This window comes from Stylophora pistillata, chromosome 2, assembly GCF_964205215.1.
Source record: "Stylophora pistillata chromosome 2, jaStyPist1.2, whole genome shotgun sequence".
In the NCBI taxonomy this organism is placed as follows: Eukaryota; Metazoa; Cnidaria; class Anthozoa; order Scleractinia; family Pocilloporidae; genus Stylophora; species Stylophora pistillata.
In genome coordinates this window covers 25569315-25595464 of record NC_142520.1, presented here as the reverse complement: position 1 = coordinate 25595464, position 26150 = coordinate 25569315, and the positions used below count along the sequence as shown (strand labels likewise).

Genomic DNA, 26150 nt, shown 5'->3' with positions numbered 1-26150 from the left:
CTCTAGTAGAGTGAAGATACTCGAATTTTTAATCTTTCGCTGTTTCCATTTTGTTTATGTCGTCGTGCGAGAAATGACGACGATTGTATTGCTGTCACAACTACAATTAGGTAACAGCTATTTAAAATTTCAAATCATAAAGTCCTCTACAAAGCTACAGGAAAAAATGTACAAAACTGTAATTGTAAGTTGTACCTTCATCAATGAGCGTATTTCTCACTCATAGTCTTACAAATGGTGGAAACTGAGGGAAAACTGCTTTTGACTTCTGGGAACGTAAAGCGTTCGACTAATCAAATTAGTTAATTATCATAGAGGCTTCAGCATTAATGCGATGATGCCCATTCTCACATATTCGTGCAATCATAGCCTTGTGAAATTCGAGTGTGCACGTAGGAGATATAGACTACCCTTTAATAGAATACTTAGACCTTTGACACTGAAAACCTACGCTACCTCTATTTTACTCTACTACTGAACAAACAAGCAATAGGAGACCAAAGTAAGATACTTTTTATATAATTAACAAATAATTGAGCCGAACGAGTAGGTATGATCAATCGTGATTTAGAATTTACTTCTAGGTTTGTAATGAATATTTTAACGTGATTTTATCCTTAGTTCAAACCAAGGATCTTCAATCAATGATTCGCAATCAACGATCATTTGACAACCTCTTCCCGACTTCCATAACCAACTACGTAAAGAATATCTCCGAATTCTACCAAATCTACGAAATTACATGATCCGGCTGAGCTATCCTTGTTGATCTGTTGGACTCTAATTGGTCGGACGACACACCAAAAATAAACTAAACTACTATCGAGATCCTACGGAACGGTTCTAATCATGAAATAATCTCGAGAGGCTTTAGAACGCTTCTCTAGAACACTCTATTACTGAGCCATACAATGACTACTAGTTTCGGACAAGATTATTCAACAAAGTTTCACCAGGTCGCATACGTTATGCGGCTACAACAGGCGCATAGCGTGGTCATTTTTTCAAGTACGCACAAGTACATCTGATCTAGAAACCTAAGTAAACTGAGAAAAATACTGCGTTCTTTATTTCTTGTTTGAAATAGTTGTGTGAATACAAGCAAAGAACAAAGCGTCTTGCCCTTATTTTGAGCAAACTTGGCGCAAACAATATTGTTTTCAAAATTTTCTGGTCACTTCAAGTACGCACGTGCGTATATGCGTAGAGGACGCTACGCGCCTGAACAACAAAAGTTATTATGTAAACTGTCTTTGCTATTACAAGTTCTTGAACACCTTCCGCTCATCAAAGTCTTTTCAACACCAGTAAATCGTGATCATTAAACCTTAACATTCTCAGAGTTGCGTTTGAATGGCTAAGGCTTTCCTCGTATGAATTCTACATCTAAAAAGTCACTTCGAGGTCATGAATGACTAAGTTTGAAGTTGTAATCTAAACTCTTTATTTTCTGCACTGTACTACTATTGTTGCGCTAACAGAACCTTAGTAGGAAGCTGCTCAAAGCAACGAAGTTAAAAAATATTCTATGTAGCTCGATGGGTGTCCACAAGTTAGGGCTTTTCAGCTGTGGAATATTAAGAACGTATATTTGAGGTTAACCAAACCTTATGGCTAAAATTTCTAGGCCTGAAAGACACAGTGATAAATCTTTAGCATTCTTTCTTTACCCCCTGAATGATTTCTCCCCACTCATTTTATCACTGATGGTATGCTATTTTGCACCAGAGTTCGTTGACTCTGGCTCCTCTTTTACCCTGTTTCCTAGCTGTGGTACCATCAGTACTGTTTCTGCATTGCTGTCATTAGCAAGTTCTGGAGGTGGGTTAGGCAGAAAGAGTGGTCCTGAGCGTTGTCCTTGGGTATCAAATGTGTAGCCAGGAACAACATCGGCGTTATCATTTGAACCTTTCAGTTTCAGAAAGACTTTTTGGGATGTATCATCTGCCAAATTCTCTCCCATGCTAGCTACGTCTGGTCCTGAATCGGCTGGATCTTTCCATTTTGTAAGGGCTCTTTCAAGTTTCCAATTGAAATCGAATGGTGCCTGTGAAGGACCCAGTAGTGGCGATTTCCAGTCTAAACTGTGCACGTATTTCCCATGTCTCATGTGAATATCGTGTATTTTTGTCTTTGATGGATTTGATTTGGCAGGAGAACCATAATCACTTGTATTGTCATCTGTTAAAATCTCTTCTGCCTTGCCCATCCTTCGTGAACCATAACTATGGCCTGAACCAGTTTTTCCATCAGTTGTCGATTGTTCCCTATCTGCTGAGTCGATTGCTTTTTCGATGGAGTCTAAAGATAGATTAGGTAAACTAAGCATATGCCTGTTTCCCTCTGAGACTGACAGACCTAAAACATTTCCTTGAACACTCCCAGGAACATTTTGTTGTACATCTTGTTTAGTGCTAAATGTGGCCCGTGCTTGTAAAAGTGCTTTCTGAGGCGCCATAGCATTTTGCCGTAAATTAGCTCTTCGACGCCAGAGTGATTCCAGAGAAGGTGGTCTCCTTCCCCACTGAGGAGACCCAAATGTATGAAATATATCCATTACTCGCCCTTTAAAAGAAGGAGTGCTATCAAACTGTTGTTTCAGTAAACCTGTCTGCATGGTATCCAAGCCGTCAACTAATCCTGGAGTGAAATTTGAGTCGCTTTCTTCATCCTCATTTCGTTCCCCATCATCAGTGAATTTTTCCGCTTCCGCCTCCGATTCTTCTTCATCCGGTAAACCATGATCGCCTTTTCCGAACTGCTCGTTTTCTGGTATGGCCTGTGCAGTTTCTGCCGGAGATTCCGAGTAGCTTTGGCTTGCAAACCCAGGTATAGACGGTTGTGATATTTCTGGGAAGCCATTCGCGTTTAATGAATAACTTGAAGACGAAGATCCTTTCTGGTCGGTTTCATTTTCCTCATTCCGTTCATCTCTTAGCATCTTCACTGAAGGTTTCTCTGAGGATCCAAAAGGCTCTTGACTGGAAAAAAGATTCAAAGTTGCACTAACGCTGTTTGGCTCATTTCGTTTATCTTGCCATGATGAGCCCGGTGGAACATTGCTTGTGTCAGTAGCCGGTTGGCTCATATCATATGGAATGTTTCCAGTGGCTGAAACTAAGTCTTGGTTTGGAAACTGATCTACCTTTTGGGAGAGTTCCATCAGCGATTGGGGTGAGCCCTTTGGAAAAGCGAGCAAAGGAAAGCGTCGGAAAAGTAGCTGTGGTGCTACGGGAGTAAATGTTAAGGGCCACGGTGGAACCCCCGATGAAAGTGGCTGTGGTGTGACGGGAGTATATGTTAATGGCCATGGTGCAACCTGCGATGAAATGCCTGCACCATACAATCCACGCGCCTCTGAATATCCTTTGCTTATAATATCTTTCATAGGATCCCCAACGGGATAGATAATTTTCGTTCTTGGTTTGTTAGCGACTGGAAAAAAGAAAGGAGAGGATGAGAACGACTTTAGAAAATGTATGGAAAAACGCTTCGTATTAAGGAAACTTCGTGATGATCTCGTAGTTCCCTGTACAGCCGAACCTATAATAACGGCCACCTCTCTACAATGGCTATCTCGCCACAACCTCCAGTTTTTTCGGTTTTGGCGGACTGTCCAAACATTACTTCCCTACCTCCCCATACCGGCTACATTTCCCCAAAGGCCATTTTCTTCTGTCTTCAAAGTGGCCTTTGGGGAGAGGTTCAACTGTATTTCGTTTTTGAGGAATACTCACCAGAAACTGCTTTCTTTTTGCGTAATTCTGTCCCGTTCGAACGAAAACGTGTGCCTCTTGCTTTCTTTGTCGAGCTTTTCTTTTCGTTTGTGTTTGAAACTTGAAAGCTTGACTTTCTCCCATATGAGAATGACCCATTAAACATTTTATTTATGCTTTGGTGTTTGTGGGCATGTCTCTTACCACGAACCTCACGCTTCCTTTGAACTCGTCTACTATCGTGGATCGGAAAATTTTTGGAAAAAAAATTCCAGAACGGGAAAGTAGAATATGGAGCTTGAGTTGGAATATATTCCTGATCCGATGTGCCATTTAAATTAAAAAGTTGGGTCACAGACGGTTCCGCCAGCGGTGTCTCGCGTTCCCGGATAAATTCTTTCCCTCCCACGTACGCCTCATGGAAGACATTGTCTTCCGAGGGAGGAGAACGATGATTTTGATAATTTTTCTGAAAAAAGGGGTTAAAAATTCCAGGAGTACGTATGGCTGAAAAGTCATCCCTTGACTGAAGGTCATTAGAATTAGTGGCCAAATCTAGTCCTGGGAGACGAGATGGCCATTGAGTAGTGTACGTTCGGGGATCAGACATGAATGAGACTTTGCCATTGCGCAGAGAGTACCACTTGTTTGGCATGGTGGCTGACTGATCCGTTACTTGCATTCCTGCTAACTGCAGATTCGTCGCCTTTTCGTCAAGGCCTTGACTATTGGCATCGAAGCTTTCTGCGTTAACTATTGGCTGCCCTTCAAACGTCCCATTGTTCCCAATTTTGATGATCTGAGAGGATTCTTCCGCTGTCGTCGGGCTATGAAAGATTTCAGCGTTGCTGCCCCTGCCTACTAGTGAGGAGATTGAAGTTTTGAATCCTTCGTTGGTTTGTGGTATTGAAGCTTGGTCGGAAGAATCTTGTGGAGTTGCTCTTTCAAATTCTTCATTCTCTGCTTCTTGTGTCTCTGTCATCCTGTTTGCCACTCCCATGTTCCAGGGAATGCTAAAACTATTATGGGTCGGTGGAAAAACTGGCATCTTGTACTCAGATGGAAAGTTTCCTACAGATGATCCATATCGTTGCATCGCCATAAACCGCTGAGACGTAGGAATTAATGGAAACCGAGAAGGCCTATGAAAAAAAACCTGTGGGTTAATATTGCCTAAGGAATGGAATAAACCATGTGTTCGCATCGCACGCATACGATCCGCCATGGCCATTTGAGAGACTTGAAACGGCCCTCTAGTATTGAAGAATGGCTCGTATCTTTCTGTTGCAGCATTGTCTTGAAGAGGTGAGAACTGGCGGTTTAGGTAACCTTTTCTTGTATTGAAGTACATTCCACCCCCGTTTACGTTGATGAAATTTCGAGCATGTTTGTGTTTATTTTTCTTTCGTTTGCTAGGATGAGGCACATGACGCACATTTGACGAAACAGTTTCTGATGATAACAAAGGTGACTTCTCCTTCTCCTTTTTCAAAACGGCTGGTGCGCTTTCAACTTTCGTAGGACTAGTTGACCTCCCCTTTACGATTTTTGCAGACGAGTTTCGATCAGGATCATGTGACTGCTGAAGTGCCCTTTTGCGCATGTCTTGCCTTTTTTGCTTTAATAAAATCATAGATGCCAGCCTGACGTTAGGTGCAAATTCATTAAGAATTCCCCAGTTCCATCTTCCCTTTGCTTTACGCATTGAAGATCTCTTTTCTTTCTCGTCATTGGCCTTGCGTTTATCGAGAAGACGCGCATCATTTGAGTGGTACAATACTCCTGTTCTTCCCAATGCATATTTACTTAATAAGTCATCATTGCTGTCGGCTTCCGTTGGATTAAGACTCCGCTTTTTCATATTCCGAAGAATGTGCCTCAACCTGATCAGCTTTGGATCATTTAGTTTGCTTTCCTTTCTCATGTAGCTCGTAGTTCCAGAAGTTCTCGGTACCGGTCTCCATTCCTTCTCTGCCGCAGATGTCTTGTACCCTGAACTCGACGAGGCCGGCTGGTTCAGTGCACTCTCAGAAATCAAGTTGCTTCCACTCAGATTAACTTCTCCTAACAGGTTTTGAAGTGCAGTGTCCCTGCTCTCATATGCATTGTTCAGATCTTGACTGGACTCAAGCTCCAAATTTCGCTGCATTGCAAATTCTCGTTGAGGGTCGTTATTTGCTAGGCCTGGTATTGTGAGTCCTGGAGTGGCCCTCCCGTATTCTGAGGAGGAAATTAACCCACGAGTTGAAACTCTCCTCATCTTTCTGCTGCGTGGTATTCGATTGCGTTGCATTGTAAATAGCCAACTAGGTGCTTTAGGCGAGATACTTGGTTCATATGGATTCTGGTCCACGCGAGTATGCATTATTATTGGGAAATTTCTCTTTATTGCTGTGTAGCGATACAATGGAATAAAAGTTCCGGGTTTAAAAGGGATCCAGTCTCTACGAAGTTTGTGGGCTTTCCTAAAACCATTCCGACCAACAAATGGCGAAATTGTCTTTATTTTGACTTTATTCCTGGAGAAACGAAATCGTTTATCGGAAAGAGTTGTTGTTTGACCGCTCCAGCTTGGTGAATAGTCATCGGCACCATAGACCGGTCTGTGATTAGAATTTCGGGTAACATCATCATGCTCTCTGATGCCATACTTGAGTTGAAATGGAAAGGTCGTCTTCTGCACTCCTCGTTTCGGGGTTAGGACAGGTCTATGGTGAGGGCCTTGGCTTGGATGGTTCCAATATTGATAGACATTGTGCCTGTTCCCATTTATCTTCGCTGGTCTCAGAACTGTGGCTGTGATCGTGGTTCTACGTTTGGGCCCATAGAGTCTTCTTTGAAGAAGACTTGGGTTCGGCGAGCTCCAAACTGTAGGAATGTAACGTCTTCTGTTAGCATCTTTCTCGAATTGTGGTGCCAATGCTGGTATTTTCATTCTAGGTTTGGACGTAGATAACGTTACTGCTCTAGGAGGGTTCCAGCTTTTAAGAACAGGTCTGTTTTGGAGTGGTACCGCCCTGCTCGAGGTTTTCGCTTCATGGTTATGGTTGTTGGCTGGTATTCTGCGGTAAGAGTTTGTGTTTGGATCGTACCAGACTTGAGGGGCAGAGCTCCAATTTACAGTGCCCCTTTGAATTTGCCATGCTGACGCTCTCACTAACCAGAGCAGAACAATTGGCCATATAGTTAACATGGAGCAAGTCAAATTAATTTCCTTCAAAATTTCTCCAAAGCTAACCGAAGTTATACCACCAACATTGCGATCATTCGCCTTATTTTAGCCGATCGGGGGACAGCAACTCATGACATCATTTGATTTTGTAGCAGAGGGGCGGGGCTGTACGAGTTGAAATTTGGACACCACCTGAGCGGATGATCTCTGTACCTCCCTCTAACGTCAAGATTTGCTTGTATCACCACTCACGACTAGCGTTTAGATCACAATTTTATTTCTCACATTGCTAATCATTTCTGACTACACTTTATGAAGATGAGAAAGATCGTCTTGCAAAAATTCTCTCAAAATGCTAAATATTTTAACGCTTCTTCATTGGAAGAACAAGTCTTTGTGATTTCGGAATTGTTTCCGGTCTATTCTCCTCATGTCATCGGGTTTGTTTTGATTTTGTATAATACTGCGATTGTTTAATTTTTTTCTATTTCTTTATTTATTTGTTATCTGGGAAAAAAAGGCTAAAGTATGCAGTTCGTAAATCGACTCTTAAAGCGATTCTGACAAAATACTTCAAATGTTTTGCTCTTAGAGCATTTCTTACTTTTGCGTAGATGAACCCTTTGCTCCTGACCCTTCAGTAGTATTGACCAGCAGACAAGCAGTATACGCGATTGCGCAGTCGGTTTCTATCGTGCCGTGTTGTGAACAGTGCAGTAGGAGTTTTTTTTTTTTTTTTTTTTTTTCCAGGCCTTTTAGTTAGAGCTGCAAGACGGCCACAAATTTGTCAAGGTCAATGAAATATTACTGTTCTAACAATAGATCGTCAAGATTTAGGAGCTATTTTGCATAATGCACATATTTTACATATTTCGACGTAAAAGTTGGGACTTTGAAAAAGGGTTAATAAATACGTGTTAAAAGATACGCGTGTTACGTAACACGCATATTTTTTTTAAAAATATAAATAGATACGTGCCCCGCTTCAAAAAGTCAGAAGGGAAGGGAACCAGAAGTGTAAGTAGTTTAGTGATTTTCTTGTAACCTTTGTAATTCCTGTAGTTAGTTGTATCTGTAAAATATTGTAACGTATATATTTTAATTCCTTTGTAGTTTGACAAAACGTAATTAAACTTAGTGTTTGTTCAAAATCTGCTTCCTCGATGCCTCTTCCGAAAGGATAAACCTATATCCAAATATCCAATTCAGGAGCTCTGACCTTTCTTGGTGAGCAGTCAACCTGAGAAATTTAACGACTTTCGTTGTCGATAAGAGTACAGACCACGCTAAACCACTGTCAATTTCTTTTTTAACCACAATATCAACGTCAATTAAAACGATTCTTACGGTGTGTGACCATCGCGTGACAGATTATTAACGCGGGTAGCATTGTCTACACTATTATCGACAACGGCAAATTACGACATTGCTGTAAATTGTGATAAAAAACAAAAAAGAAATACCAAAAGTATTGAGCCGTTATTTTTACCCCCATAGTCAAGTCTGTGAAAATGTTTGAACAAGAACCAGGGCTTCCTCAGTCTATGACAAAAACTGCACAAGGGGAGCATCAGTTCCGTAGACTTTCTTTGGTGAATTCTAGTGAACCTAAAATGCAACATAGCATATAACTTAAACTATTCAATCATGAAAGTTCGTCATGATATCTGAATAGTAGGTAGCCTCTTCCAGGCATTCAGTCAGTAAAACGAAGCGAAATAGTAAACGGTGCGATTTATAGTAGAGGCGAGAGAGGTATGGGTAGGGTCGCGTAAAGAACGCGTTTGTTACTCGATCAGACCCAACCTCTCTCGTTTTCACACTCCCTTGCTGACTTAACACGCCGTCAACTAGTGCACTTCATTTTCGAGGGCGTAGCTAAGAGGGAAGGGTCCTGGGGTGCACTTGACCCCACCCCCCTCTTGTAAGACTTTTTTTTGTCATGACAACTTGGTGAGTACCCTCTGACTTGAAAAATCCTGGCTTTGCCCCCAAATGCCCAGACCAGGTTAAAGTGTGGGAGGTAACATTAAGGGTTACATCCAACAAACCAGATTTAGAAATTAATTTTCTCTTATTTATATCTAACCAAAAGGAGGCAACAATTATGCTTACATTATACTTACATTGGCATATCTGTCTTATAAGTACCACACAACATGAAAAAAGGCTAATCTACTTTTGCTTGAAGCAGTTTTTATACTTTACAACCTAAGCTCTGCTAAAATGATGACTTAAATGATTACTTGACCCACACTTTGACTTAGATTGAATCTAATAACATATTTAGATCCCTGTTATATAACTTTCTATCTTATCTAATTAGTGCTGTGATCATTCTGGTATACACTCAATTGCAAAAGATGTTGACCCCTAAAATATGTCAAATCAGAATAAAGTAGAATTCGCAATCAAGTATTCAGTTTACATACAGATAAAAATACATTGGAAGAGCTGGTGTATAAATTGGTGCTATGCACAATTATGATATTTACATAGAAATAATATTTACATTATATTATATTACCATACAGGACAAGTTTTACCCAGACTTGTTCTCCCCTTCACTAAGTTCACTAAGAAATTAATTTGTGAGGAAGGAAGAGAAATCAAGATGTGCAGTACATATATCTTATTAACCAAGCGCAAAGGTCGTACTGGGAGAATATCGGCCCAAGGTCTTGACAGTACAGACCCAGCGCAGCGAGGTCCGTACAAAAAAGGCCGAGGGCTGATATTCTTCCAGTACAGTCCTGAGCAAGCTTGGTTAATAAGAGATTTATTATACGACTGAAATTCAAAGGGACACAAGTGCGGTATCATTCGGGACCATTTGGGACAGTGTCCGGTCCAATACTGAGAGAATATTGACCGGCAATAGAGCATTTTGATTGGTTGATTTTAGTTATTGGCCCTCTGACTGCCCGAGTTGTGTAATAAATGTGTGTATTCCAGAATTTGAGTTACGGCTCCTTGGTCCATATAAGCATGAAAAAATGATTGTTATCCTTAACATTAACTAGTCTTGTACCTATACCCCACCCCCCTCCCCCCCCGCCTACTCTTTTGCTTACACAATGTTCTGCCGACAAGTGTGTTAAACCTTTTAACTTCCATGAGTGACCAAGACAGAATTTCTCCTTACAATATCAATACAATAATTTATCAAGCAGACAAGTGATGAGAGTAAAGAAAAATATCAATCAGGGGATTATTAGTTGATCAAATATCAAAGTTTATTATATGGCTGTATCTCACAAGGACTGGGAACTGCCGAATTCACAAATTTGATTGGCTGAAATCAATATTGAAAGTGGTCTACATTTTCCCATCTAGACTGGTTTAGAAAAAAAAGGTACAAAGAATATAAAAAATTGGCATATAAGACACAGCCATATAATAAACATCTTATTAACTGAGCCAGGTCGGTCTGTATGGGAGAATCTTGACCTCGGTTGCTGGTACAGACCGAATGCAGTGAGCTCTGTACTGGCAACCTTGGTCAAGATTCTCCCATACAGACCTCCCGCTCGGTTAATAGGAACTAAGTCCAAACTGACATCATAAGAATTGTATGGCAGTCAGCAACGAGAATTACTACTGAGATCTGGGAGCAAAAGTGTTAAGTTCTGTTCAAAACTGAGAAATATCTCTGCCCCAAATGAAGGTTCTCATCCAATCAAAGGGGACCTGGAATCTCAACCTCCAGCTTCCAAGCTTGGTAAAGTACACTGATCTCCAAAGAATCCATGATTTAAAGCCTTGCAACTTGCTTGTAGGAAAATCAGCCAGACCTTGATAATCTCCAAGATAAGCCAGCATACCAATGTTCTTCCACGAGAAAGGCTCCACCTCTGAGCCCCTCCCTTGAGCTGAGAGCCCCATGGATTTGGCTAAATAGCTGCCCTCTCTCTCTGCTACTTGGGCAGTGCAGGGGTATGGATTGGATTCAATAAAGGAGCAGTCGCCAATCGCAAATACTGAGCCATCATCAATTCCTTGGACTCTGAGAAACTTGTCAACTATCAGCTGACTGTTGTTGTTCTTCGGTAGTTCAACTGAAGCTAAAATAAAATGAATTAAGAAAAAAATTCAACTTTTATGAAAAAGGAAAAACTAGCCATTTGATCACTTGTCACTCTTCATTAGATTTGACTTGAGCAAACATCGTTTAAATGTAGCCTGTGATGGGCATCTAGTTTACAGTAGATCTACATTGTCTTTCTAGCTTCATTTTGGTTTGCTAAAGCTAAAGTTAGCTTGTAAACCTAATTGCAGTAGTCAGTGAAGTTTGGTGAGTGCCATTTCCAGTACAAAGGCTGTGTATATATTAGGTGTTAACTATCAACCAAGAATTCTTTTTCTGCATTTTTATGGACTAAGACAAAATCACGGTCTATAAAATGCAAAAGAAAAAAAAAGTGAGACTAGTACCCAGCCATCTTGCCCTCACCCTTGGTCAATAAAGGATTATTTTATTGCAACAATATAATGAGTAATAGAATGAATTGTTTACTTTGAGAGCCAGGAAAGAAAGCCAACCGTTTTTATAGCAAAATGAACTCACAAGAGTCGTTTCTGGCTTCTTTATTTTCTGCTCCTTTTTGCTTCTCCATCCTTGACATCGTCCAAGAATTACAAAATTAGCACTAAATTCAATTCTCGCCCTAAGTGATGTAATAATTTTGATTCACACACTTTCTTCTATTACATAGCACTTGAGTCTGATGTGTAGGTTTCTACCATCTTAGCCATCATAGTTGAAGGGTTGTGGTGCTCTTGGGTGTGTTGACGAGCTCTTGCACGTGTTAACGAGCTCTTGTTTGTGTTAGCAAGCAGACAATATTTCCAGCTATGCAGCCTTTCAACCTTTTTGCTAATTGTATCATGTTCTTTTGCGCCCTTTATTTTCTGCATGCAAATTCTAATGTGCCAGCTTGTTGACTTTTTGTTATCTTCATTCTTGACAAATCTTCTCTCAAACAAGACAAAATTATGAATGGGTTAATAGTACTTTGTTTCCTAATCCAATTTGATTTGGGAGGGGGGGGGGGACGCAGGAATCATTGCTGGCATACTTTGGAGTCAAATAAAATGTTTGTACAATTACAGCTTTATGAGTGGCAGTCTGTTTTTCAGATTTCTTGGATATACCTACATGTAGGTATTTAATGAGTTTCCTTAAATAAAAATAATACTAAATACATAAATTGAAGCTCCCCCTTAAGGACTTTTCAGCCACAATGTAAACTAACTAAGCACTTAAAAATCCCCACTAGTAGGAGGCAGACCAGCAGGCTATTTAAATAGTGCAGCCGAGGAGTTCAACTAGGGGCAACTGAGAACAAATCCAGTGAGTGGCAGGGTGAAGGATTTGAACCCGGGACACCAGATTACAAGTCCAGCACCCTGACCACCTGGCCATGCCGCCTCCTCCTTCAGATTCTCACTTCCCATTCATCTGCTTTCTCACCTGTTATCTACCTTCTTACTGAATACGAGTTTATATACAAAAGCTAAATTATGATAGCTGACAATCAAAGCAAAAAAATTAATATGAAGAGCTAATGAGAACTTGAAGCAAGAACTTAAAGTTGCCTGAGCCCTCAAAAAAAGAAAAAAAATCACTAATCAAGACCAAGGAATATGTGTATTATATTTGATGAGGATGATGATAGTTTTCTGGACCAAACAACAAACAAGGTAACCTAGAACCAAAGCACTGAGTCCTGGATCACTTTTGACTTCAGTTGAAAATGACTCTAAAGGGGGCTTTGCTTACCGGTGAATGGTCTTGGAGCAAGGCCAGTTGACCACACCACCAAACCACAAGGCAATTTTTCTCCATCTTTCAGCTGGATGTGATCAGCATGTACTTGGGTTACACTACTCTGGAGAAGTTCAAACTGATCTCTCTGTCTCATCTTGCTTTCTGCAAAGGTTCTGAGCTTCTCATCAAAAGATGGCAGGATCTGCCTTGCCTCAATCAGTGTCACCCTCACATTGCAACGCTCATGAACATATAACCTTGTCACATCTTGTTTTACAAAGTCATATAACTCAGCACCAAACTCCACCCCAGTGGGGCCACCCCCAACTATTACAAAATGCAACAGGCGCTTTTTCTCTTCTTCCGAGACGCCGGGTTGCATGGCTAATTCAAAATTCTTGAGAATCTGATTTCTGATCATCCTTGCATCTGAAATTTCCTTGAGAAAGAAGGCATGGTCGTAAACGCCCGGAACACCGAATGTATTGCTAACAGCTCCTACACCAATGACCAGTTTATCGTACTTCAAGTCGTATCGATCACCGTTCAAAGTACTCTTGCAGATAACCGTGTGTTTATCTGGAAGCAATTCCACGGCCTCTGCTTGTTGAAAGTGATGTTCGTCTCGGAAGCCAGTGTTCCTCACTGGCTCGATGATGCTTCGAAATTCCAACGTGCCTACAGTTGTGCTACATAGTAGTGGCGTAAAAAGGAAATGATTTCGAGGGCTAACCACAATAACATCAAATAGCTTCTTGTCAATTTGTTTTAAGACGCTGTAGCTTCCCCAACCAGTTCCTAAGATGACCAGCCTGAGTCTATCGGCAAGTTCTTTCTTCGGTGTGTTTTGAACAGTGATCGCGCTGGTTCGAAGACTTCTTGTCACAAACCATCGAGAGAGATTCAATCTTGAGACTATTCTTAAATTTGATGTTGAAATCATAGCAGCGAATTTGAGTTTTTGTGTAACTTAAATCAGAACGTGTCGACCATCTTGTTTATGAACCAGTACCCTGGAACCCTTCTGCTCTCGTGCAAATCACGCCAATCACGATACCCCTCGCGCGATCTCGCGCAGGTTCGCGCGTGCGTTCCCAGCCCGACGTCAAAGATATTCCCATTTCTTTTTTACATTTTCCTTAAATTAATGTCTTAGCTTCACAAAGGAAAGAAATCAGCGGAGATTGCGTATAAAGGAAACCACGTTAACTGAAGCACTGACTGGGTCGTAAATATTTCCGGCTTAGAAGATATGACTGATATTGGTTTTCATATTTCGAACACGTAAACAAACACGAAGGCAGAAAAAGGGGATGACAGAGGAAGGGTGGTGGTGTTTTCGTCCCCTGATGTGACATACTATTCCCTTTTCAATATTTTTGGATTTCTGGGTAGCTCTTCCTATCTCATAATGAACGCAAACTCTTTCCAAAAAAGAAGATGGAAATGCTTTGACTGTTTTCGCCTCTGATGGTTTGTCTGTTTATTGTTATTGCATAAATTATCATGCCGTGACCGATCATAAATTTTCCAGTGAAAGCTAAGGGATCCTTTGTTTATTAAAACGTCGATGCGACTAGTTGACGCATTATATGGCTGTTAATGGAGCAAAAACAAATAGATTATCCTAGGTAAACATTTGAAAGAAGTTTCGAGAAGCTTTTGAAAAGTAGCAATTTTTCCCGCGTCTTGCCCGCGACTTTTCGCTTGGCGAATGATTGACAGCTCGCGTTCGTGTTTAGACAATTTCAGCCGTGACTTCCCGTATGCGCTGAAAAGGTCGTGCTGTTTCAACTTCTCAGAGATTTTCAATTACTTTTCAAGAATAGATCTTTTATCTTGCCCAAATTTCCACTCATCCAGAGGGGAAATTTGATTGAAAACGTATTTGCACGGGAGAAAGCAGGCGGACAGTGACTGAGTATGATAAAAGATCACGATTAAGTGTTTGATCGAAGGTGAGTGTTTTACTAATATCCTATCAAAGTTGATTTGCCAGCGCGCTATCAGTGTATATCCTCTCTTCTCACAGAGATATCCTAAATTCAATTTCCTTGTGAATATTAACTGAAGTAGACCATGGCCATGTTTATGCGTACTAATGACGAAAGTTGCATCAGTTCGTTCGCCATGCAGAATCAAGTCTGTTCATGAAACACCAATAAAACGATTTACGCTAATTAAGCTAGCTTCCTTGGTTAATCTGAGATATTTAGGCGCTGGCTGATAGATACAGCACCCACTGCAAGCGGTTTGAACCCTAGGGCTTGAAAGTGCTCACAAACCAAGAGTGGTTAGTTCGGATAATTGTTCTTCTTTTAGAGGTTCAGCTGCGGAAATACTCCGACGTTTCTTGTCTTTCCAGGCCGCCTAGATATTTGCATAACTAAGCTTTTGAGTTCACTTACCCAGCTGGAACCCAATGTTATGATCTATTTTACTTTCTCAAACAAGAATCAGAGAGAAACATGCCCTTTTAGATCAGAAAAGTTAACAATTAAGTAACAGTGGAGTTGTGTTATGAAATTAATTCAGATATTGTGCCCAGGAAATGGCGAAACGTCCTGTTTCATGGCTTAAAATGCATGGTAACTCTTGACTTTGTTCGTGAATCAAAACAAGTCACAACGATTTGAATGGGGTTTTGATATCGCTAATGAATACTTTGTAAAGTATTTTTTCAAAATCAATAACATGTATCTGTTTTTTTTAAGAGCAAAATAGAGGTACTACAGTATAACGTAATTGCTTGAGGTATTCTGAGGGAACAGTTTCTGCTGAAAGGACTTTTAAAATTTCCATTGCGTTTGATTATTTCATGAATCTTAATTAAATTTCGACCTTTGGATTTCCGCTGTGAGTGTTTTTTTGCACTCATGACTGGGGCTGCATTGTTTTGGTTACTAATACTGGTTCCTAAAGAACACTGCAAAAAGTAGCAACAGCTGTCATATATGGAAAATGAGCTGGAGTGTGTGATAAATGTCAGTGAACATTTTCCACAGATGCAGTAGTACACATGCTATTCCATTTTTATCTACTGTCTAAAACCTATTATAAAATACTTGACGTAATGAACATTAAAAACGTATTTGTGCACGATGAATTTCATATATTCGTTGTGTAATGAACATTGAAAAAAAAAGGACTTTAATTAATTACGTAATTACCTAAATTCTTGATGTAATGAACATGGAAAAAAAAGGACTTCATTATGTAATTACCTTCGTTCTAATATAAAGTAGCTGGAGTTCTGTTTTGTTTTGTTATCAAGTTTACCCCGTATATTTTCATATGATATTGTTCACAGTTTGAATTGCTTACGTTGCTAGTTGTTCCTGTTTGAACTGGTTTACAATTATACCCTAATGAGAGAACACTCAGGGCTCGAATTTAATTTTTGGATCACTAACCCTTCAGGTTAGTAGACATCTTTTTTTACTAACCAAATTATCAAGTTTGGTATCCAAGCTCACAAGTTACGATATCTCAAATATTGAACATTTTGATAATAACAACTAGGACAAATCAAAAAGTAGCTGAAATTGCATGGAGACCTTAAAAACGTTGACAGTTATGCACCTATTTTATTTCCCTCTCGTTTACCATGATTAGTGAAGAACAGTACATCTAAAGCACGTTCTCTAAAAAGAGTTAAAGCTGATTTAACAACTTGAGTATTCTAAGTATTCCTCTGAGAGTCGGGTCTACATGCTCTCTGTCCCAAAGTCCACCAATGTTTAAATATGGTAGAAAATTTTACTAACCATGTCGGGTTAGTTGGACACATTTTTAGTGACCAAATGTTGAAAATTACTAACCATTGGCTAACGGGTTACCGTTAATTTCGAGCCATAACACCCCTCTGAGTATCTATAGGAGTCGGAGTCTAGAGATCGAAGGAGTCATGTGTCAGAGTTTTTTACTTAAGTTTTGCCAATTCAAGTTATGCAACATTGGAGTTTCTTTATGCCTTTAAGACACGATCAGATGTAAGTTGCAGCCCCTATTGTATTTCATTTCATTTTCTTTTTGATTTCATTTCTTTTGAAATTAGTTTTAGTGCTTTTCCTTACTTTGTGCATTTTAATTTTCTGCGTTTCGTTTTCACTGCACGTGTACAATATTCAAAAGAGTTATGATCAGATTAAATGCTGTTGAATCAACTTGTATTGTTAATTTTTGTACTGTGATTGACACTTCCTGAACTCCAGTGCACTATGCCCTGTGTCCGCTGAACTGGGCATGCGACACTTGAGATTCTACAAGAATACTGATTGGTTAAAATCTTATATCCTTTTTTCGACTGGTAAACCCATCATAGTTGTTTTTATAAAAGCAATGGACCGCACTTCTAACGGTTTTGCCAATGTATTAACCCACTTGGGATGCTGGGATAATGCAAGAAAAGTTTATCACTATCAGTTCTCTCAATTACACAAGGAATTAGGGGACATGCAGTGGAAATTCCAGCTCAAAGTTTTTTCCTGCTGAAATAATCCCTAAACAAAATCAAGAAGCCAAGGACATGGCTGAACTGAGGTCCTCATAGGGTAAATTCTGATGGGCAACATGGCATTGAAACAGCAACATCAGGGGAATGAAAATGCGACTTCGAGAACGACATTGATGAAATTATGACAGCGACATCAAAACCTTCCGAAATGGCAATGTGACAAAGTTTGAAATTCAGACGGGTGACATCTATACCCTGCCCTGAAAGGGCCTCTGAACTCTTTCTCTAGTAAGAGTGACCAATAAGTTATTTCTCCTTGAGGCTGAGTTAAGTTCTGTGAAGCAGAGAGGTGCCAAGAGAGAAAGTATCAACTGATAGGTAGTGTTTAATAGATTCAACAAGAAAGAAAAGAAACTGGTCTTTTTTCTGGTAATTTTGTAGTTAGGAGCTATTACTAGTGATTGTGCAAAAGCTAGAACTGGAAGGATAAACACATTCTATGCATCCTGATTACAAGAGATAATGACTTACATGTAATGGTTAGTGTGCTGGCCTCCGGGTCATGCGAGAGCTCCAGGGTTGAGACCTGGGCAGGATCTTAGGCAAAATTTGTTACTTTCATAGTGCCCTTCCCCACCCAGGAGCTTTAATGGGTACCAGGGAATTGTCTGGGAAGGCTGATAAATTGCTGGGGGAGGGGGTGGAAACTTTGCAATGGACTGGCACCCCATCCAGGGGGGAGTGGTAATATTCCTAGTTGCTTCTTGCCATGGATGAGCTCTGGCTGGATGGGCAAGTTGGCATCTTTATTATGGCTACACTGCTAAGTCATGAAGTGATTAACACGTAATTTCTCCCGATACTCTTCATATAATATCCATCAAATGGGTCATGAGAATACTCAAACTTATCAGGTAGAAGTTGTTATCTTGATTCAACAACAAAATAATTAATTCTCAAAACTGATTCACAAGAAAATGTGTAGCAGCTAGAGGGGAGAATATATAAACAATCAGATCTTGGGAGTTAAATGGTTTAAAGGGGGTGTTCAATAAATGATGGATGATAATTTAAAATAAATAAATAAATTAACTTTAATAGCTAACACAATTACTGGTAACCCAGTAGTTTACATTGTGGGCTATAAACAAATAATTCAAATTGAACATAACATTGTTAAGAATCCCAACTGGCTGGAGGCAAACCAGTTGGCTATTTACAAGCATGGCCGAGAATTTGAACTCAGAGCCACCATGAAACAAATTCAGGTAGTGGTCAGGGCGGGACTTGAACCCGGGAGCGATGGATTGCAAGCCCGACACGCTGACCACTCGGCCACGCTGCCTCTGACTTTTAAGGACTTGACTTGAGGAGATAAAAAATAATTTTCTCATCCCTTTCATGCAGGATTTGACTTGAGTGTTTGAGCAATGGCTGATGAAGCAAGAGAGGATACTGCTGGTCCCATGGATCAAGAAGAAAAACCTGAGGAAAAAAACCCACAAGAATTATCATCTTCTGATGAAGTAGCTGCTGATGAGTTGTTTGATTCTTTTATGGAGATTGCGAATGATCCTGAACTCCAAGAAGAGGAGACTGATGCTTTGGATGGAGTTGGAGTGGGGTCTGGGTCTGATCCCCCCGCACAGAAGCAGGAAGAAAGCAACAGTACTGATGGAGGGAAAGAAGATAAATTGGACAAAACAAGTGATGAAGGAGAAGCAAATGCTTCTTCTGATCCTTCAATCTTGGGCCAAAATGATTCTAACAGGGATACAGATGAACTACTAACAGATGCTCAAACTGAAACAAATGATCATAACAAAACAGAAAATGATCTTGAGGATTCTTTGAAGAGAGCACTTGATCAAGAAGAAACAGTTGAATCTTCAGAAGTTTTATTACCTGTTAACAGTGAAAATGAACAGTCATGTCTTCAAGGTGGAGATATAGAAGAAGGTGATTCTGCATTATCCATATCTGTTGGAGGTGAGGTAAATTCACATGCTATACCTGAGCAAGATGCCACAGAGGTACCATCAGAAAAAATGGCAACACCAAACCTGGTGTGTGATGAAGGGAAAGCAGTTGATCTAATTGGTAAAACTGATGTTGCTCAGTCAAATCCATATGGAATAAATGAGACAGTCAGAATAGAAGAAAGTTTAGAAAACAGTGCGGTTGGTAATATAGTAAAAGCAACAGAGAGTAATAAGAACGATAGTGTTGACAATGCTAGTGTTTCATCTGGTGATGCCAAAGAGGTTGATAGCGAGAGTTACCCAAAGTCAATCACAGCTGATGTTGCCAAGAGCTTATCAAGGGCCATGGAGGATCTGGCAGGGCTAGAACAGCAACTATGTACAGCAATGACTCAAATGAAACAATCAAATGAAAAGAAAATGGATGAGGAAGATAACAAAGGAGGATGCGTGGAGTTGACTACATTACAAAATGTTGATGAAGGAAACAAAGAGAGAGTGAGTGGTAACAACTTAGTGGATGAAATTAATAATGACAACAAGGGAACTGATGTGGATGTTGCTGAAATACAAGAGGTTGAAAAGGAAAAGGCTGTATCTGCTGATCAAGTTCTACCCTGCAATGAGGATTCACAAGTTGAAGACAGCAGTGTCTTGCAGACAAGTAAACCAGTGGATGGACATGAAGAGGTAGGGAAAGAAGTTGAATCAGCAGGAGAAGTAAGTAATGCAGAGGAATTGTTGCAAGGGGTAACAGGACAGGAATGCAAAAAGGACCTGGACAATGCTTCAACTGAAAAGTCAGATTCTGCAGATGAACTTGACCTGGAAGTTGCAAGGAATGGCATGGGTAAGGCAGTACCTGATATTGAGATAACAACGGATGAAAGTGGCATATCTGCAGGTACAGAAGAAAGCTCACCAAACAGTCGACCTGGAACACCAGCACCGAATGAGGATGGAATAGATTCTGACACACCCTCTGATTATGGAGATGATGACGACGACAATAATGCATTTGTTCCTGACAATCTTGGAGCTTCTACTAATAGAAAGTCATGGCTTCTAGAAACAGATAGGGAGCGTCTGTCATCAGATTCATCGACTGTTTCGGAGAGAGACTTCCGTGAAAGTTTTTCCAAAGGTGACATTGTTGATGGGAAATCAACAAAGGAAGGTTAGTGGTGATCTGTATGATTTTTTGTCATTTTTAATTTTTTTTTTCTGACTAACTCTGACCAACTCTGATAAGGTCATGCTAGGAAGCAGACAGTAAATGGGCGATCAGACTTCATGATCAAGTACTTACAAGTATGATCAGTGCATCAAGGATATGAGAAGGAACAAGAGAAAAGAGATTGAATTTTTTTTAACCAATTAAGGCAATTAATTCTTTTTGTTGTTGTGTTCAGATTACATCAGAGGACACTTGTTGAAGATGGGTGGTTCTGGCCTAACACCAAAAAATTGGAGGAAAAGATGGTAAGACAGTTGTCCAGTGATAAAGTGTGGTGCAAACGATCTATTGCAGTTGATTTTTATTTAAATCTGGGATAACTTAAGATGTTTTTTGGTGTGAATGGGGTATAAGTGTCTTACTCTGCCTCTTTTATCCAAAAAGTGTAGAGTACCACTGGCAGTTATTAAGTATTTCATAAAAAAAAACCCTGCAGTCAAGTTAACGTATCTTTATGACGTGTTACTTGCATGCACCAGGTTTGCATTGAAAAGTGACAACTGTCTCTACTACTACAACAAGCAAAAAGATAAAGCACCCTGTGGAGCAATCATCTTGTCAAACTACTCCATATCAAAAGCACCAGAGATTAACAAACCGTACTGCTTCAAGTTGACCAAGGGTGGTGCTAGGACATATTACATGTGTGCAGGTAGTGATGTAGACATGAGGAAGTGGATGATGGCCATGATGGATGCGATCAAGGGGTCCTCTAGCAGTGTATGTAGCTTTTTTCTTTTTTAATTTTCTATCTAACACAAATATCACTAGTAATTGCATTGGTATCAGAGTTCTCAGTAGGTGCTTGGGGCTCAAGCGAATTTCACTGCTTGCTTTCGCATATTCTGAGAAAAGAATGAGAAACATTTGATCACAGAATATGAGCTTGGGATATGGAATGAAACTTATTGAAGTATTCTTAGTAGATTGGCTTTCTTTTGGTTTATTTGCTTGTTTGCTGTTTTTCCCAACATCCAGCCATATTAATGTAATTGAAAAAACATCGTCGATAATGCATATTATGTATTCCTCTTTCCTTCCCCTGTGTAGTCCAATCCATTTACTCTTTCGGAAGGAAGTGTTCACAATGTCAGCATTCCTGCCCTATCAATCAGGGATCCAGATTGCCATGGTTACCTACACAAACAAGGCCAGGGTATCAAGGTTTGGAGGAAACGCTATTTTGTTCTTAAGGATGGCTTTCTCTACTACTACTCTGACATGTCCAACACAGTTGCCTTGGGTGTGGCAAAGCTTCTTGGCTACACAATTCAACCAGGAGAGCAGAAGGAAAAGAAGTACTTCTTTAAAGCTATTTCCACAGATCCATCATACAGGACTTACTTTTTTGCAGCTGAAAGTGAAATGGACAGGAATAGGTAGGGGATCTTTGTAGTAGTTACAAAATTAACATACTATCATAACATCCTTAATGATAATGAAGTCCAGAGTGGTTGGCCTGTGGATTTTGCCATGGGGGTCACACATGTCATTGTAATGATATCTGGAGCTCAATGGCTCATCTGTAGCCTGAGCTATTTTGATGGGATTCATGTATTAGAATTTTCTGAACATACATGTATGCTAGCACCATTGTACATTGGTTGCCAAGCCTTTGAATAGTAGTCAGAGGCTAAGGGTGATCCTGTTATGATACAAATGTTATCATGCTGACTTAGATACTGGTCCCCATCACAACAAAGTCACTTTCAGCCTCACTTCAAATCAAAGGCTTGGCAACTAAGCACACAACTGTAAAATGGCCTACTGGCATCTCTCGATATCTTGTGAGCACACAAATATCAGCAGTGATGTGCTTTTGAGCAGCTGCATGTATGTATCATTTGTTTTGTTGTTAGTGCAATCTAATGTCACTGCCAAAGAGAGAGAGAAAGCAACAAGGAATAACCATTTTGGTCCTTTAGAATCGCACATAAATGTCACAAGAATAAAGGAATTGATCACAACTAAAGAAGCTATTGATTGTTGAACAAATTCTCCTTTTCAGCACCTTGAGATATGTATAGAGAACAGTACAGAGAATATACATACTGATGTTGGGGTGTAAAGGTTTAATTGTCATTTTTCCTCATTTTAATATTGTCAGCTAACTAAATACTAATAGCCATTTTCATCTTTACTTTTTGTGTACTAGATGGTTGTCAAGACTAGAGGACTCTATCAAAAAAGGATCAACTGCCCATGGAGAAGGAGTGAAAGTCTCCTAACTTGGAGGTTGAACCATGCATCCCTAGTCATTACTTGCAACTCTGACTACTGGTTGTTACTTTTGTGTGTGGGTTTAATAAGTGGCAAAGGATTAGTAATATTTTAAATAAATTAAACCTGGAATGTCTTAGATCAGCACATACAATTTTTTCATCTAAAACTTATAATTTGTTATAGATGAATTACAAAGAGAGTAGATAGAGAGAAGCAATGGGAAGGGAAAGAAAATTATTTTAAGAAATACACTGTAGCACAGCAAGGCACCATGAAGGGAAGGGAGGGGAGGGGGGGTTGAGCCATTTGTATGCACAGAGTGATGAGTCAGCAGCAGGTGCAAAGAAAAGGGTGCAGTTGGACCTTAAGTTAGAAGAATAGTACAGTACCTTTCATCTTCGAAGATCTTATTCTAGGGTTTAGGGTGGGGTTGTTGGTTTCCATTGTTGTTGTTGTTTATCTTTGCTTTGATGCTTAGTTATGTTTGTGTTGCTTTTGATTCGATCAAGACAATTTTTGAGCTATTGTGCCAGGCATGTTATGTTCTTTTAGGATCTTTTTCGGTTATAGTGTCTTTTAACAGGTACATCTTTATGCAAGTTTTAAGATCTGAGAGAATTTAAGAAACGTTCATTAGAGAGCTCAGTTTTCTTGTTAATTTTGCTTGATGTTTCAGAAAGCATCAGACAAAGCCATATCTTTTAGAAGATACTACTGTACACTATATATATATATGAAATAAAGAAAGATAGTTTACCGGTACATGATTATACATTACCCTGTAGTGTAGACAGGCAAAGTTGATCTTTATAATGGTTGGTTCCAATATTTTTTGGATACAAACATTCCTATGAAAAGTACAGTTTCCATTGCAGAAGTTTTCATAAAAATTGAACACTTTTAGTCCAAGAATCTTAGCTGTCATGCACACTGTTTTAGATATTTTTATTGATTTGCAATTTTTTTCTTTTGGCGATTATGTAGAACTAAAACATGCCACAGATGTTGCATAATTCAATAATGTGAGAGCATTTTTAAATAGGTACAGGAGATTATTTCTAAGAGATGAACATTTTGGGGCATCTATTTGCATATGTGGGCAACAAATTTTTTATGTCATCATCAGCAATCAACTCTAAGAGTATCAAGATCTCTTTAATGCCTCTCTTAGGAATTTAGTTGTAATAATATGGTGTTTAATGTTGAAATATTTTTAATGCTGGTAATTATTTTTTGTTCTCAAAAAGAAAATGTTTTCACATTCTTGAACAGCAACATTTGAAGGGTAGTGCAGCTGTACATTACAGTCCAGGCTGCTGTTGTTCATAGGGTCGGTGAGGTCCTACACTGGATTAATCTCTATCTGGTGGAGATAGCACTGTGACAAGGGTTTATTCATTGGCTACCATCAACTACCCTTTGAACAACTGCGCTGGGATTCAGAAACATTGTTCTTGCTTGGAGAGAACTTATTGAAGCATTTCTTGTGAAAATATATATTAAAAAGAATATTATATAGCAACACTGCTAGCATTAAGTTAAATGTTGCAATATTATTTTGGTTTCTCATTTAAGTGATATTTGCTTGGAACACTGTTTGCAACTTTGTTCTTGGTTCTGTCCTTTCCCAACTAAAATTATAATAGTGTACATGCAGCTTTGCTGGCCTGAAAGGCATGTAGCTCCCTTTAAGCCAGGAAGCCTGGGCTTACCAAGCCTTCTCTCAATATTTATTTTTTCTTGGAATATATTTACCTTCCCTGGCCACACTATACTTATGAAGTATGGAACAGGCTTACAAGCCAAAAATGACTTGCTACACCCTTGCCCAACTATAAATTCCAGTGAATCAAACTTCTAGTTTCCCTACTGTTGACTGTACCTGATGCAATTCAAATGATGTCATCGCAAGAAAACACTCTTGGAAACCTTTGTAGCACTGCTGCATCCAGTATTTGGAGGAAACTGATCATGAATTAAGAGGCTTGCGATTTTTGTTGTGCAGTTTCTCCTTGTCAGTACCATACAAAATGTGTTAGAAGCAGTGTGAGAATATACATATTGATTTGGGGGTGTCAAATCTGTAAATGGTCCCCAGTCCAAAATCAGAAAAGACGTCTAAGCAATCTGTTCCTGGCAAAAAAAGCACAGACTTTGTTTTGAATGGAAAATATTTAATACTTGCACAGATATCAGTGGACTACATTTGCTTTTGGCCACACTGAAATTTCTAACTTCACCAGCTGTCAGTCGTTTAGGCAGTTTGTTTTGCTTTTCTCAAAAATTTCGTCAAGATGGAAGAATAGAACTTGCAAGCAGAGCATTAAGACAACAGTTGTTGAAATAAACTGTAATAGATTCGTATTTTTAAAATGATTTTTAAACAACTTACAGAGTTCATATATTAATTTTTTATGGTTTCACAAGTTTCTTTGTGGTCAGGCTTCACTTAATTTTTTTCAAACTTGCAAGCAAAGCTAGCTTTTGGCAAGTTAAATACTTGCACCGACCAATTGCAAGTCCTTCTTACATTAATTTAAATTCCGCATTTTCTTGGACTGTTTAAAACAGTTCAAATTGAATGTCAATCAGCAAAGATTGATGCACGCTCTCAGAACGCTGTTCCTATAAATTAATTGCTGTCAAATTGCTTAGCTTTCAAAGTACCACCACAGTTTCAAACTGGGTGAAAGTTTCAAATTCGACAACTTTACGACATGCACTTCAATTCAACCACTATGCAATGTTCAGTTGTCTGTTTCATTCACTTAAAGTTTTTCCGTTTCTTCAACGAAAGCTGCTTAAAGCCAACTTCCTTTTAATGCGCTGTGGATCCACATTTCTGTCTTTGTGATTAGTTTTGAGCTGCTGAGCACGTGCATCCGTTGGCTTCGACAAGTTGAGATGACTGAGATGAACGCCATTTCGCTTGTCTCCTACGCAATCGGGCGTCCGTAAAGGATGCTTTTCCTCGCTGTATGAATCCTTTTTACATTCCAGCATGTGGCTTGATTCTTCTTCTTCGCCTTTTCTTTCATTGTCTTCCAGAGATGGGTATATCAAGCGCTTTCTAATTTTCGAATGCGAATGAGCTCTTGCGCTTGATGGAAGATCTGATGAAATCACTCTTCGATGCAAGCGCTTCTTCTTCGGTGCCCACAAAATGTGCTGAGCGAAGGGCGGATTGTCCTCTATTGGTGGAGTTGCTTGAGCAGCAGATACACATCTCTCCATGTCTTTATCGCACTGAGATTGAAATGAGTCTGTAAAGCTCTACTAAGACAAAGTTTTCCAAAGTTTTGTAACTCTCTACGCTACTTCTTCTATGGATACTCAAGAAGGTGACAGATGACAATAATAACTTTGGCGCATGTTTAGGCTTGCCGCGTCCTTATGCGGGCTGTGATTGGTTTACTCCTATTACGTTGTCACGGTACTGACCAATGAAATCGCTAAAAAATTTTCCACTTCCGCTATCCATTTTTATCGCTGGCTCTTCAAGCATGGTAAAATGGCGGACGTAGCCGACAGCGTAACAATTTTACACATTTGAATGGTTTATATCCGCTTCGTGGTTAGCAATCACAGATTAAT

At 39.6% G+C, this 26150-nt stretch overlaps 4 protein-coding genes across 7 annotated transcripts in view; 2 read left to right on the top strand and 2 right to left on the bottom strand.

The window, feature by feature from the left end:
- The window catches only part of LOC111337860 (putative NADH dehydrogenase), a 46344-nt gene extending 32544 nt beyond the window's left edge, over positions 1–13800 (bottom strand). The window contains exons 1-2 of one of the 2 annotated variants that reach the window (XR_015996911.1): positions 12671–13800; positions 10430–10952 (exon numbers count right to left, since the gene is read on the bottom strand). Coding sequence is in view for 1 of the 2 variants with exons in the window: in XM_022944229.2 (XP_022799964.1) it covers positions 10522–10952; positions 12671–13601 (1362 nt within the window). In the remaining variant the exon portion in view is untranslated. Of the gene's footprint in view, positions 1–8943; positions 10953–12670 lie in introns of those variants that run through there. The other variant, XM_022944229.2, reaches the window with a different exon arrangement.
- LOC111337849 (uncharacterized) lies at positions 7–8794 on the bottom strand. Of its 2 annotated transcripts, XM_088749887.1 has the most exons (3): positions 8378–8794; positions 3738–8128; positions 7–3435 (listed from the first exon to the last, which is right to left on the bottom strand). In XM_088749887.1, the coding sequence occupies exons 2-3, from the start codon at positions 6907–6909 to the stop codon at positions 1715–1717; spliced, it is 4893 nt and encodes a 1630-aa protein (XP_088606013.1). In that variant the 5' UTR covers positions 6910–8128; positions 8378–8794; the 3' UTR covers positions 7–1714. The 2 variants fall into 2 exon arrangements, with proteins under 2 accessions (XP_088606013.1, XP_022799953.2); XM_022944218.2 differs by having other exon boundaries at positions 3738–8794.
- Positions 13801–14391: 591 nt separating the features above from the next.
- LOC111337864 (uncharacterized) lies at positions 14392–24078 on the top strand. 2 transcript variants are annotated; one of them, XM_088749933.1, is made up of 7 exons: positions 14396–14616; positions 15991–16078; positions 18522–20273; positions 20509–20578; positions 20813–21053; positions 21384–21712; positions 22489–24078. In XM_088749933.1, exons 3-7 carry the CDS (start codon positions 18545–18547, stop codon positions 22559–22561), a joined length of 2442 nt encoding a protein of 813 aa, XP_088606059.1. In that variant the 5' UTR covers positions 14396–14616; positions 15991–16078; positions 18522–18544; the 3' UTR covers positions 22562–24078. The 2 variants fall into 2 exon arrangements, with proteins under 2 accessions (XP_022799967.2, XP_088606059.1); XM_022944232.2 differs by lacking the exon at positions 15991–16078 and having other exon boundaries at positions 14392–14616.
- A 1971-nt stretch (positions 24079–26049) lies between these two features.
- Positions 26050–26150, top strand: part of LOC111337854 (ATP-dependent RNA helicase DDX54) — a 28002-nt gene continuing 27901 nt past the window's right edge. Inside the window, exon 1 of the mRNA XM_088749932.1 lies at positions 26050–26150. This exon is cut by the window's right edge and continues 161 nt beyond it. The gene's annotated coding sequence lies outside the window, so the exon portion shown is untranslated.